Raw genomic sequence first — 14,635 nt, forward strand, 5'->3', positions numbered from 1 at the left:
AAAATGTCAAGGAGAATTGTGAAGCCTGGGCCTTTTGCTCAGTTTGTATAGAAAGTGGCGTGGCTTCTTAGAACACAACCAAGCCTAGCTGCTTTATAGGTTGGCGATAGAGTGGATAAAAGGCTGCACCTTTGGCTTCTTGGCTACCAAATGACAGAGAAGGAGAAAGTCAGTCTCTTTTGTTATTCTCCAGCTCTCATAAGTAGCTCTTAAGCAAGAGAAAATGGAAAGTAATGGCAAAGCTGGGGCTATTAAATGGCCAGGAAGCTTCTTGGCTTTATAGGTCTACTCTAGCTATTCTGGGAGAATGGAATGGAATTTGCCATATCCCCATAAATCCTGCTGATGAACTACACAGACGAAAATAATAGCATTTATTTATTTAAACTCCACTTTATTCCAAAAAGGATTTGAAGTAGCTACATGAAAAGGAGAAAATTACCCACCTGTGATTTCGAATGTGCAGTCGTTGCCTTCAATTTCATCCAATCTGGTCACCACCATTCCTGCTATTGGTATTTTTCCCTAGCAGAAAAAAATTCTTCCTATTAATTCTATGATTGTACATCTTTCTCTCAGATGTTTGATCCTCTCAGGAATCACATGTCAAGACATATTTCACTAGTCTGACAACAGATTAGGATTCTCTAGTCTTTATTTTTATCAGATAAGAAAGCAAGGGAGAAATGTGCCTTTGGCTAATACACTTTAAGCCATAAGTTCATAATTTACAAAGCAGTTGACTTTCTAACTTATTTTCCTATGAACTGACTAGTGAAGGCTCACATTTTATGAAAGGGAGTAATGGCTCTGACCACTAATAACAGAGAATCATAGCATAATGGTCTACATTTTGGGAGCAGCCTAAGGGAGGTTTCATTCCCTAAGGCATTTAGGGACTGGCCTCAATTGCAGTCATAGGATCAAATGCCAGCTTTGTATTTCTCAGCAGTAATGATATGGGACTGTAAACTGTTGCTGCTAATATCCAATTGTAGACTTATATTTCTATTTATACAACTAGAGGCCTAGCTCATGAGTAGGTCCCCAAATAGCCAGAGCAGGATTATACTAATACAAAGGTCTTTGATCTCAAGACCATCTGTTCTTACAAGCAGTTTCACTATGATAAAAACATTGTGCTTTTGAAGGCCTGAGCTTTTAATGGCATGGTGCATATATCACATTTGATCCTGTTCTCATCTGGCCTTTGATAATTTATTTTATATAGATCTCCTCACCTGATACATAAAGCCACTCATCCGAGGACTGGCAGACAACATTATCAAGACACTTGAAAACAGCAAAAAATATCGTTCTTCTTTTTCCTGAAGTAGAACAAAAATCATGAAAGGGGGAACAGAAATTGGACTGCTTTTATTAAGACCATCTGAAATCACTCTTTTGAAAACCAGAGCTTACATAACCATCAACCTGAGCATCTGCAGTGAGTTGTAAAGATTGCCAAGTCAAAAGCACCAACTACGTGTGTCCATTAGCCCGAGTGTGTGACTATAAGAACCCACATAGAATATGCACCAGTGTGACATGCTAGTCCTGGACACAAAGTAAGTTTCTCAAGGTTCACGAAACTAAAATATAACTTTGCTTTGAATACAAAGTGAAACAAGTTTCAACAGCTAAGAAATTTATGGTATGTTAATATTCACAGTCATTGAATTATTTCTAATCATTAATACTAGGGTAATTATAGGCTCAATGGATAAAGTACCTGCCATTCAAGCATGTGGGCCTAGGTTAGGATTGCTAGCATGTAAATGCTGAGCACAGCAGCAAGCATTTATTAGCAAGATGAATGGTGCTATGTGGTAGGCAATTCGACCTGAAGAGCTCATTGGCTAGCCAGGCTAGACAAAATCAGTAAGCTACAGATTCAATGAGAAACAAAATTGGCGGGTAATAGGTGAAAGAATTTATTGTCTCTACACAGATGCACATATATGGACAAGTGCATACACACAGAGAGAGGCACAGTTTCTGTGTGGCATGCAAGACAAATAAATAAATAAATAAATGTATAAACTGCTTTTAAGGTATATTATAATACATTATTTGTCAACTAAATTTTTTTTTTATTTCACTAAAGTAAACCTAACACACCAGGGCTGCTCGGATCCCCGTAACATAGTCACAGTTAGTAGACATAAAAATTCCATTTCGCACAAGTATTGTCATGGCTGTCTCCTCATTCTCCTTTCCACTTGAGTAACGCTTCCCAGCTCTCTGTTGGGATCACCATCATTCTCTCGGACAGTTCTCGTGCCTAGTTCTCCTGCCACAACACTGCCCTTCTTCAGTAGCCTCTCCAGTGTTACCGGGTTCTCTCTTTTGCCTTTCACATGCGCTTACTGCTTTCTTAAGGACCCTGCTCAGCCCATGTGCTTCCTCACTTACAATATCTCATTTCTTGACACTTTATTGCCAAATTACTCCATGCCTTCATTTTCTCTCCATTGATCCCTCCCTAACTGCACTCTCCCACTGCTCTCTCAACCTCATCAATAACTGCCTTCTAGCAAAATCCAATGGCTTCTTTTTGGTCCTCACATTCCTTGACCTCTGAACCTTCCATAGCACTCAGCTTGCTGGCCACTTTCAAGTGTTCCTCCAGGAATTTCAATGACACCATAACCCGCAATTCTTTTCTATTCTCCTCGTGTCCTGCATCCATCCCCACGATGGTTCCTTCTTTCTTCCAAGGATTTTATCCCAGAGATGTGAATGACTAATAGTTATCCTCACTGATATAACCTTCCCCAGGGTGTCGGCATTTTCAATGAGATTGGTTATTAACCCATAGTAATGAATCTCTGCCACAAGCATGTCAGAGGGTATAGAAAGGCGCTATGGAGAAGGGAGACAACTCTAACACCCAATAAATCATACCAGGTGATGTGATCAACCTTTGTCCCCTACCATAGCCTCTTCCTAAAAGAAATAATCTGTCTTCAACTGCTGTGCTTCTCTTTGGATATGTCCTTCCTAGAAAGGTACATCTGTCAGAGACATTTAAATCTCTCTAACACTGACCTCTCACCTACATTTCCATAGTATATTAACAGCTGCTTACAGGACAGCTCTGCATATATATCTAGGGTCTTTTGAAAGTTAATGGGTATAAAGTATATCTGCCATCTTCTGTATTCCATAAGTTGTCCCTTTCTGTTGCCATTACCATTGAAATGTGTCTCAAAGTTACCCTTTTCTTCCATTCCCTCTGTCACTACCCTGGTTGATCTTGACATAAGAACTAATAATGGAAGGGATATATGAAACCCTGAACAAGCAAGGCTGAGGACTTACCTCACAGGCCCCGTGCTGCATCACTACTTGTGACATAAAGATCACACTTCCCAAAGTCTTAATATCATCTCCTTCCCATGCCTGAATAGGTTCTGAAAGGATCTGCAATTCCAGCTGCTTTCTCTTTCTCAGATCTTGGCACTGCACCTGCAGATACCAAAAAGAACATGATACAATGGGGATTTGGATAAGACAAGATTGGGAAAGTTCTCAGACCCAAAGCAAGTTCAAAACAAGCCATTGCTTTGGAGTCCTTGTCTCTCACTTTATCCTTTGCTCCTTATTCCTATGATGATCTATGCCAGATAAACTATCACACTACCTAGCTTTTAACCTTTCAAAGTCATAGGAAGAGGAGAACATTTCCATTTTATCAAAGCATCAAAATAAAGTGGTAAAAGGGGGTTTACCTCTCCCTCTCCATGAGGAGTCTGGAGAGAAAAGAAACAGATTCCTACCAACTAGAGCCAGCAAAGCAACCAGCCCTTCACTACCATAGGTAAATAGGGCTCTAATTACAAAGCAATGCCATTTATATGATGCATGCTTACTCTCCAAAAAATAGCAACTCCATGATAAGAAAAATGGACAAAATCACTCCCAGAGTTTTGAGAACAGAGAATGGCCAAAATTACGTATTTATTTATTTTATGCCACTGTGAGTCAAACTGAATTTATCATGAAACAGGCATGCAGTGACCCAACTTTTTTTAGGGAGCAAGAGGATATTTTTTGTAAAATATCCAGGTTATTTTTATTCCTAAAAGGATTAGGGAAAATAGATACAAGTGGGTTTCATGATGATTAACTTGGAAATTCAAATCAAGAAACAGTTTGCCAATAAGATATGGCGTATGAAGAATATGGAGAGATGTAAAACCTGTTTAAAAAGACTAAAGTTATCTTGGAGTAATTTAACAGTACTTAATCCAACGTGAATTCAAGTCTAAGCAAATGAGTCATTATGTTACTGCATCCAAATGAACTTAGTATCATTCTCTTTGGAAGTAAGTTTTTCTACAAAAGTCTGTTGCTTCATTCAACTAAGACTTTAAGAAATAAATATACTACAGATTTTTAATATATTACCACCATCAAAACAACATGACAAAAAAGAGACATGTTCGGTTTTTGTTGGGGGGGTGTATTTTTGTTTGTTGTTGTTCAGACAGGATCTTGTGCAGCTCAGGCTGATCTCAAATTCACTATGTAACTGAGGCTCTGATTTTGAAGTGGACCTCTTTCCCCAGTCTCCCAAGTTAGTGATATTAAAGGCATACCCCACCACACCTGGAAGATACTTGAATTTGTTGTACTGTTTGCTTGCTTGATTTTTCAAAGGCCTTCTATGTTCATTTATATAGAAAGAATATAAGAAATACAAGTTACAACAAATGCCATACTATGGGTTTGAGTGAGTTCTTTGAAACTGGGCCATGTAAAAAGCTTGTAGTTTTACTATTTTTTCCCTAACAATGGGAACACATTTGTCACAATACCTTGCCTGATCTCAAGCTTTCTCTTTAACCACTGACACGGCACCTACTTATCTTTCAAAAGCAATAAAAGTGAATCAATGATGAATGGTAGGCCATAACCTTCTAGCAAGGACCAAAAACTGAACATTGGTCCAAATCCCACAGAATGCTTTATAAATGTCAAATATATCTAAACTTAAACCCATTACTCAAAATAAAGGGTTATATTTTTCCTTCTGAAATGGCATCAAAAGGTTTGACATCAGTAAGTTCAAGGAGATAGGTTAACCTTGATGCTCAAGATGCAAGATTACAGCTACCTCTGGTAGCAGTCTATATTAAGCAACTTCATTTTTATACACTGTGTTTTTCCTTTTAGGAAGTATTTCTTTTTCATATGCAAAAAACCAAGTTCACATCTTTTGGCACAAATAGTAAAATTCAGTATTGATGCCAATCAGTGAATGACAAATTACACAGACATGAGGTAAGCAATGGGGGTAAATGCAAAGAAATTTTAAAAAAAGGAAACCCCCACCTACACATCAATGCTTAATGTGGCCAAGGCTTTCAATTGTGATTGCTTTATATCCCCAGTCTGGCAACCTTTCATAGGTAAGCATACTTTGTGGAGAACAAAACCAAATGCAACAAATCATAGGGCTGCTGTGCTCAGAGATTATTGTTTCCCTCTGGAGGACCTTTGCTTAAGGAAAGAAATGGTACACACCAATCACTCTTTCAGCAACAAAATGTACAAAATGGAGGACAATCTGAGACCATCACCTACCATGAGTGTTTTGAACGCTATGATTGCCTTCAGAATATCCTGATGATCTGGATGAGTGTCCTGCCAAAGGAATACATTTACAAACAGTATCAGCATGTGCATGTATGTATATAAGACCATTCAATGAAAGCAGAGGCCATGAGTGGAAGAGAGCTAGAAGGGTTATGTGGAAGGTTGGGAGGGAGGAAACAATGCAATTATATACATATATACATACATACATACATATATATATATATATATATAATATTATAATCTCAAAAAGTGTAAGGGGATGCTGGAGGCATAAGAAGGGAGTGGGTGGGTATGGGGGGAGCACCCTCATAGAGGCAAAGGGGAGTGGGGATGGGATGGGGGATTTGTGGAGGGGAAACCAGGAAGGGGAACACCATTTGAAATGTAAATAAACAAAATAACCAATAAAAATTAATTAAGAATAGATAAATAATAAAAACAGTATTAGAGGAGACTGGGTGCTGCCATGGATGGAGCAAGTTGAAAGTAAAAAAAGGTAACACAACAGAAGTGCATGTTTGTGTGTGTGTGCGTGCGTGCGTGCGTGCGTGCGTGCATGTGTGTGTGTTGGAGTGTAATCTTGAGTGTGATTGATTACATGAATCCACACCTGTATTAAAATTCAAGCTCAGCAGTTAAGAGCACTGACTGCTCTTTCAGAGGTCCTGAGTTCAATTCTGAGCACCCACATGGTGGCTCACAAACATCTGTAATGGGATCTGACGCCCTCTTCTGGTGTGTCTGAAGACAGCAAAAGTGTGCTCATAAATCAAATAAATAAATCTTTAAAAAAATTCAAGGAACTGTGAAACAAAAGCAATTTTATTTTTTCCTATCTTTTAACATTTATTTTATTTTGTAATTATACATAGGTATGAGAGAGTATGTATGTGTACCTGAATGTAGATATTTGAGGAAGCCAGAGGTTTTGGATCCCACTGGAGCTGACCACAGTTACAGGCAGTGATGACCAAGCTAACTTAGGGGCTGGGATCTTTGCAGCCCCAGAAAATTTCTTAATCACATAATTACTAGATCCTAAATTCTGGTCTATTTTTGAATTCTTAACTTATACAACTGGTTGGTTTGCACATAAAGTTAAAGTCTTTTGAATTGACAAGCAAATTTGTCCATAGTTACGGTGTATATTTTATATATGCATACATATATACACATTCACATTGTAGAATCTAGCCAAACACAGTTGACTTTTAAGACAATTTATAACATATCATATATTTAGTAACAACATAATATTTGTCATTATTGAGGTAAGACTTCCCATTTCCCTGACCAGCAAATAATGGAATCCACAGATTTTTGTACGCTTTGATATGGTTACAGTTTAGTTTGTCTTTTCTTTTTTCATTTCTTTTCTTTTTGGGTATTGTATTTTGTTGTCTAGGTTTTGTAGGGTTTGGGTTTGATTTTTGAGAAAGAACTTGAAGCTGAGTAATAGGGGAGAAGAGAGGATGATCTTGGTGGACTTGGGGAAGGGGAAGAATATGATCAAATATATTTAAATTTATTTTAATTAATAAAATTGAATAAATAAGTAATATTTAATAAAAAATATCATTACTAAATAATTACTCATAGGGACATCACTGATCCTGTAGTGCATCTAATATTGAGGTATACAGACATATAGTAGGCATACCTCACCTAGGAGTGTATATGCACTGACCCCATGGATTCAGTTGAAGAAGGGGGAAGGCCAATTCTGCTCATCCAGTCTCAGGTAGAAAACATGGCAGAACAGAATAGAGATCTGACTCAAGCCACAGGCAGGAAAGTTAGTGTGAATTCTTTCATGGTAAAACTTATTTTAATAAGTGATTAGAAATCCGGACAAGGCTGGCCCATTGCTATACTCCCAGCAAGGGGGATACATAGCATCTGATGGTTGCAATCTGAAGGAAGAGTCAAAGCCAATGTGACCAAACAGGCTGGGCTAGAAATAGGTGAGGCCAACCTGCAGGCAGGCAGGGGAAGCTTAACCATGTGCTCCTGGAGTTGTTAGTACTGCAGCATTGTGCTGTAGCACTGGGAAGCGACAAGCAGAGGCCACTGGTTTCTGAATTTTTGTGATAAAAAAGGAGGGGCAAACCTCAAACCATCTGGTGAACTGGATTAGCATATGGAAAGCAGCCAGAGGTTAATACTTTCTAGAGCCCTAATTGAAATTTCATGTTGATTCTTTGTACGGTTCTCTTTGTTTCTACTTGATTGATTTCAGCCCTGAGTTTGATGATTTCCTGTCTTCTACTCCTCTTGGGTGAATTAGCTTCTTTTTGTTCCAGGGCTTTCAGGTGCGCCTTTAAGCTGCTAGTATATGCTCTCTCCATTTTCTTTTTGGAGGCACTCAGGGCTATGAGTTTTCCTCTTAGCACTGCTTTCATTGTGTCCCATAAATTTGGGCAACGTTGTGCCTTCATTTTCATTAAATTGTAAAAAGTCTTTGATTTCTTTCCTCATTTCGTCCTTGACCAAGGTATCATTGAGTAGAGTATTATTCAGTTTCCATGTGTATGTGGGCTTTCTGTTGTTTTTGTTGCTATTGAAGACCACCCTTACTCCACAGAGATCTGAAAGGAGGCATGGGATTAGTTGTATCTTCTTATATCTGATGAGGTCAGTCTTGTGACCAATAATATGGTCAGTTTTGGAGAAGGTACCATGAGGTGCTGAGAAAAAGGTATATTCTTTTTTTTGCTTTAGGATGAAATGTTCTAAATATATCTGTTAAGAATACCCAAGACACAACTCACATATCAAATGATTCCCAAGAAGGAAGGAAGGAGAGGGCCCTGGTCCTGCAAAGGCTTGATCCAGCATTGTAGGGGATTACCAGGACAGAGAAGTGGGAGGAGTGATTGGGGAATGGGTGGAGGGAAGAGGGCTTATGGGACTTATGGGGAGGGGGGAACCGGGAAAGGGAAAATCATTTGGAATGTAAACAAAGAATGTAGAAAATTAAAAAAAGGAAATTTCCTTCTGTTGATCTTTCCTCAGCAGCTCCCCACTGTCTCCAACTATAGGGCCTTCCAAATACCCTGAGACTTTTTTCGCACAGCAAGTGAGCTCTAAACGCTGACAAGCACAGTAGAGTGTAACCTTTTTCTTTAAAGATAATCAAACCCTTTAAAACCTCAAAACCTTTCCCCAGACACAGGAAGAGCAACCATGGTAAACACAGCCGTTGCCACCCACGCCTCCACACCCAGTGCCAGATCATGAGAGAGCCGCATGTAAAAATCACAAGATTTGGGGGCTCAGACTTGCTTACCAGATCTCGTTGCAATTCCTAATATTTAGAGAACATTACAACTGCACTATAATCATTACAAGTAAATTTTAATTTCCTAAACAAAAATGTGAGTGGACTTTGATGTAAACATACTGATGGGCAGTGGATAGTAGTATTGAATCCATTTATAATCTTTAAGACATACCAGGGTCAGAAAATCAAATGTCCACGGTGTTCCCATCTGCAACAAACATTTTTTTTTTTTTTTGTATTTTCTTCTACTCTTTTTTTTTTTTTTTTTTTGGTTTGGTCTTCATGTTTCCTGACATTGGTTTGCAAAATAATAGAGATTTGTAGGTCTGATTACCACTGAATAATCATCTACAAGTTGGCAATAGAAAACCATGTCAGAGGTTCTCAGCCTTCCTAATTCTGTGACCCTTTCATACAGTTCCTCATGTTGTGGTGACCCCCAACCATAAAAAATTTTATTGACCCCCAACCGTAAAATTATTTCATTGCTACTTCATAACTGTAATTTTTGTTGCTGTTATGAATCACAATGTAAATATCTAATGTGCAGGATATCTGATATGTGATCCCAGTGAAAGGGTTGTTCAGCTGCTGAAAAGGTTGCAACCCACAGTTTGGGAAGCACTGACCTAGGTCAATAAATGAGCATAGCCTTGAGGTAAGCAAGAGGGCCAAGATTGCATAAAGAGGGATGCTGGAATCCTATCCAGGAAGAGGGAAGAGTTGATCAAGTCGAATTTGAAACCACGATATTTTCTGGATTCTTAATAAAGTTAGTTTGGAGGCAGACCATCTGCTTTGTGCAGTGCTGAGGATACCAGTTGGTAGTGGACCTTGCTAAAGCTTGCCTTTCCTTACCTCCATATGTCGTTCCAGTTCTTGCAAGAGAGTAACATACTTTTCCAGTCGCATGAATGGTTTGCTGAGACTTGTTGTTAAAATGAGGATACCCGGGCTGGATGCACCTTGATTTTCCATGAATCGTTCTAGATCATCACTAGAGAAAAACAATGAATATTCTTTGAATACTGCTAAATATCTGATGCCAAGTATCAATTTACTGTGCTAGTATATTTCACACAGTGAAATCTGCCATTATTCATCTGTCTGATGTCATCTGCTCTGTGGCCAGCACAGGGGAGATGATAGGCCACATCTGGGGTTCCTCATGCTATTTACCCATTCAGCACTTACTGGTGGAACGGCTACTAGGGAGAAGGCTCTGTCCTTGGATAGTAATTACTACAGGAATGAACAAAAGTTCCCCACCTGTTGAGAATCTGCCAGCTTAGCTCAATGCTGCCAGCTGAGGTGTTTGCACAGGTTTCCTGAGAGCAAAACATCCCATAGCTTAGCTTGATTCCTCCCTTCCTGCCCGCCTGGTGTGTTAGGACTTCCCAGGTGACTGACCTATGGCTATAATTGTTTTTTCCTGTTGTTCTCCCTGGCCTCTAGTATATATTGCTGGTCCCTCAGTAAAGCTTTAGCATTCTCCTTACAGGATGACCCATGTCTGTGTTTTCTGTCAATCCCCCAGGCCTACACCCGATACTTGGTACCGTGGCAGCGTGGGCACTGTTAAGTGGAGGTCCCACCAAGATTGGGAAAGAGAGGAACTCCTGATGCCTGCTAAAGGAGAGGAACATATTGGGGAATATTTGGTGAAAGAAACAAAATGAGAGTAAGAGCTGCAACAAGCAAAGTAAGTACAGCATCTCGCCATGGGACGACAAGCTCCACTTTACAGTTAGTGGATCAACTGATAGATTTGCTCGAACAACAGGGTACTGGAATTAAGGTTAACACAGGTAATTTATTAAGATTTTGGAGAAAACTAGTTCATGGTTTATTCACAGTGGCAGCTTGAATATCCTAGACTGGGACCAGGTTAAATCAGATTTGCAAAAGACATTACAGAAAGAGGGGCCAGAAAGCATTCCTGTGACAGCCTTCTCCCTATGGAGACTAGTCAGGGATGCTCTCTTGAATACTGGTTCTTCACCAGTAACCAATCAAGATAACACCAATCAAGGGTTGGATAAGGTTCATATGCTGGAGGAATGGAAGCCCTCTCTTCTTTAAAAAAAAAGGATTTTTACTAGGTGGTCGGAAAGTGGACACTCTTTTTTCTTTATATTTAATTTTAATCTCAATTCCTCTCTCTTTTTCTAGAATCTCCTCCTCATCTTCAGATTATTCTGACTCACTCTCTGATTCGGATGCCTTTAAAGACTCCTTGGAGGCATCATCTTGTGCTGCTCTGAATGTTCTCTCAATCTCAAACATCTGCTCCTTAACCTTAGCATCAGTATTCAAGACAGCATCCCACAGTACTGAGTATTGGGCATAGGCCTGGGAGATTGACAGAAAACACAGACACGGGTCATTCTGTAAGGAGAATGCCAAAGCTTTACTGAGAGACCAGCAATATACACCAGAGGCCAGGGACAACAACAGGAAAAAACAATCATAGCCATAGGTCAGGCACCTGGTAAGTCCCTACCACACCGGGCGGGCAGGAAGGCAGGAATCAAGCTAAGCTATGGGATGTTTTGCTCTCAGGATCCTATGCTAACAGCTCAGCTCCCACCTTTAAGGATTTTGTACCCAGGTGACAGGGTGAAGAGTCTCTCAGATGATCTCAATCTCATGTTAGAATAGTATGCTTTCTTGATCAATTCAAATAGTCTACTTATTTGCTGGTCTGATGCCAAGATTAACAACTGAGTAAACTCTCCATCTAACTCTACTCTGCTCTTCTAGAACCAAAGACTATATTCTGGTAGTGGGGAGTTGGTATGACTAAGCAAAGAGTCACTTTGCCTAAGACCTAAATACAGTTCTGCAGGTTATCCAAACATTCCCAAAAGGCAGCATCGTAGTAGAGATACAAGTGTGTTTCATGACCCTAGCCCTATAAATGTATAAATCTCACATGCTGCTTCCTCTTTCAGGGCATTTTCAGATTGTCTCCCTCTATGAGGTCTGGGACTGCAAGGTGATTTGATACACCCTTTGAAAAATGGTGTGGTAGCAATTGTTGTCCTAGCCCTCAGTACATAGGAGAAACTCCAAGAATTTGAGGTCAGCCTGAGTGACCTAATGACATCTAGGGCACACTGGGATAAAGAATGGTGTATAAAATAATGAAATAAAAAAGAAAAAGGATGAGAAAGAAGGAAGGAAAGAAGAAAGATGGAAAGAAGGATGGAAAGAAGGAAGGGGAAGGAGGAAGGAAAAGGAAGAGATAAAAGAAAGATGGAGAGGATGAGAGGAAGGAAATGGAAAAAATACAATTAGAAAGAGGAACCTACCTCCTGAGAACTTAACTTGAAACTTTTGCTTTCTCCCTTGACTGCTTAACCCCCTTGGTCATCTGTACATGTTCAACCACTTCCAAATTTCCTTGGGTGTCTTTATTTCTGTCCACCTCACCTCTACCATACAGGTCCAAGCCTTCATCACATCCCATCTAGGAGACTTCTAGGCTAAGTGTTTCCCCCAGCTTATTGTCTTTCCCTGTTCACTATCCTGCAATGTATCCACCAACATTCAAACTCACCCCAAACAAGAGTTTTCTACTAAAGAATCGCCATTTTTTAATTGAATATACCTTATATAGTGGCCCCCAACTGTGGCATTAGCATAGATTGTGAAATGAGTTCAAAGAAACCCCACTCTCAGCAATAGAGTATAAACAGAGTTGGAAATGGAGTAACTTGCAAGTGATCCCTATTATAAATGAACACTCTCGCCTCAGGTTTCTGGGCTCAGTTAAGAATGCAGTTTCAGCAACCACAGCAGCAGCCCTCACTATGTAGTACCTACCATATGCGTGTCAAGGGGGGAAGAGATGAAGATAGCTACCTTAGGGAATGCTACATCACAACTGAACAGTTTCGCATTAAATCATCGATGTTACATCCATTTTCATAGCCATGTTCTAGAAGTAGCTGAGCGTAAATGCTGGATACAGCCTGAGCCCTCAACCCATGCATAAAACAGAAAACCAGAAGCTGGAGAAAGACTTGGTGCTCAAAGCATGTACTGATGCTCTTGCAGGGGACCAGCTCACAAATGCCTCTAACTCCAGTTCCAGGGGATCTGACACCCTCTTTTGCATCCTATGGGCACCTTCACCCACATGTACATATACTCTCCCCCCCCAGAAACATAATACACATGTGATAAAAAGTAAAATAAATCCTTGAAAGAACAGATAAAACCTACTTTCTATATAATCTCTTTGGATTAAGCTAACAGAGTTTGTAAGGTTACCATTTTATGCTAAGCATTTTAGTATAGGCATATTTCCCCATTTTATAGTTGAAAAAAGCCTGAGGTCCTGGAAAGCAAATAGTTGGCCAGTGGCTATAGCAGATGTAATATGTAGGTCTGAAGTCAGCCTTAGGACTGTCCATATCACCACCCTGTCTCTCTACAAAGAGGGATTATTTTTTTGTCAACTTCAGCCAACAGATGCATTATCATTACCTTTTTTTTAAATTTATTGAATATAATCTTCATTTACATTGCCAATGGTAAAACCTTTCCTGGTTTACCCCCTCCCCCAAAACCCCCAACCGCTCCTCCCACCCCCTGCCTCCAAGTATATGCCCCTCCACCTGACCCACTCCCACCTCCCCCTTCTCAATTTCCCTTTGTTGGGGCCTCTATTGAGCCTTCACCTGACCAAGGACCACTCCTCCTACTGATGCCCAACAAGGCCTTCCTCTACCACATTTTTGGCTGGAATCTTCTGTACCCCTTGGTTGATGGTTTGGTCCCTGGAGTCCTGGGGAGTCTGGGTGGCCGACATCATTGTTCTTCCCATGGGGCTATAAATCCCTTCAGCTCCTCTGGACCACCCTCCAACTCCTCCATTGGGGACCCCACACCCAGACCAATGGTTGGCTGCTAGCATCTGCCTCTGTAAGGCTCAGACACATGCCTGGCTAGAATCTTATCTTTAATATCTCCTAGTACCCAAAATTTGCAGCTTAGTGGATAATCATCTGATGTTTAATTTCCAACGAAGAGATTAAAGAGGCACTAAAAGTCATCACTTGTAAAATATAATTAAGAAAGTGCATTTGAGCAGACATACAATCTGAAGAAAATAGCTTTCCTAATTTCCTTTCAGTTTGGTAAATATGCTTTGTGTTTCCTTTCTATGACTACATGACTGCCAATCTTCCATATTCTGCTCTAATTGCTGTGAGAGTTACAGCAATTAATAGCATGGACTCAGGGACACTGTGCTATTGCTTCCCAAGAACTAGTCTAATTCCTAGGCTTGGTAAATATTATAAAGCTATTTAACTTTTTTCAAAATAACATGAGACACCTGTCTTGGATTACAACAGATTATTGGGAAGAAAAAAACCTGTTATTAGTGAAATGAAGCCAATTGTCTTCTAGAGATACCACCTGGAGTTGGGAAATTGATTCCAAAAGACATGCTTTACTTCGCCAAATAAGTTTAATATGGAAAATAATATTATATGTAAATAGAGATATACAAATGTATAATCATATAGTAAAAACCAATGTAGCTTGAAATGTTTTTTAACTTTTAAATAGCTTTAAAGAAAATCTTATTATACAATGTGTGTGAGTGTGTTGCCTGCATGTATTGTTTGGGTACCATAGGCATGCTTGGTGCCTCCAGAGGCCAGAAGAAGGTGTTGGAGTCCCTGGAATGGGAGAGTCACATGGTTATGGGCCAACATGTGGGTGCTGAGA

At 39.8% G+C, this 14,635-nt stretch overlaps 1 protein-coding gene across 3 annotated transcripts in view; it reads right to left on the reverse strand.

Annotated features, from left to right (window-relative positions):
* The window catches only part of Arhgef6 (Rac/Cdc42 guanine nucleotide exchange factor 6), a 119,291-nt gene that overhangs the window by 15,428 nt on the left and 89,228 nt on the right, over positions 1-14,635 (reverse strand). For all 3 annotated transcript variants that reach the window (XM_052170581.1, XM_052170580.1, XM_052170582.1), the window contains 5 exons: positions 9,749-9,887; positions 5,593-5,652; positions 3,325-3,471; positions 1,242-1,328; positions 447-525 (listed from right to left, as the gene is read on the reverse strand). In XM_052170581.1, the coding sequence (XP_052026541.1) occupies positions 447-525; positions 1,242-1,328; positions 3,325-3,471; positions 5,593-5,652; positions 9,749-9,887 (512 nt within the window). The remainder of the gene's footprint in view (positions 1-446; positions 526-1,241; positions 1,329-3,324; positions 3,472-5,592; positions 5,653-9,748; positions 9,888-14,635) is intronic.

This window comes from Apodemus sylvaticus, chromosome X, assembly GCF_947179515.1.
Source record: "Apodemus sylvaticus chromosome X, mApoSyl1.1, whole genome shotgun sequence".
Lineage (NCBI taxonomy): Eukaryota > Metazoa > Chordata > Mammalia > Rodentia > Muridae > Apodemus > Apodemus sylvaticus.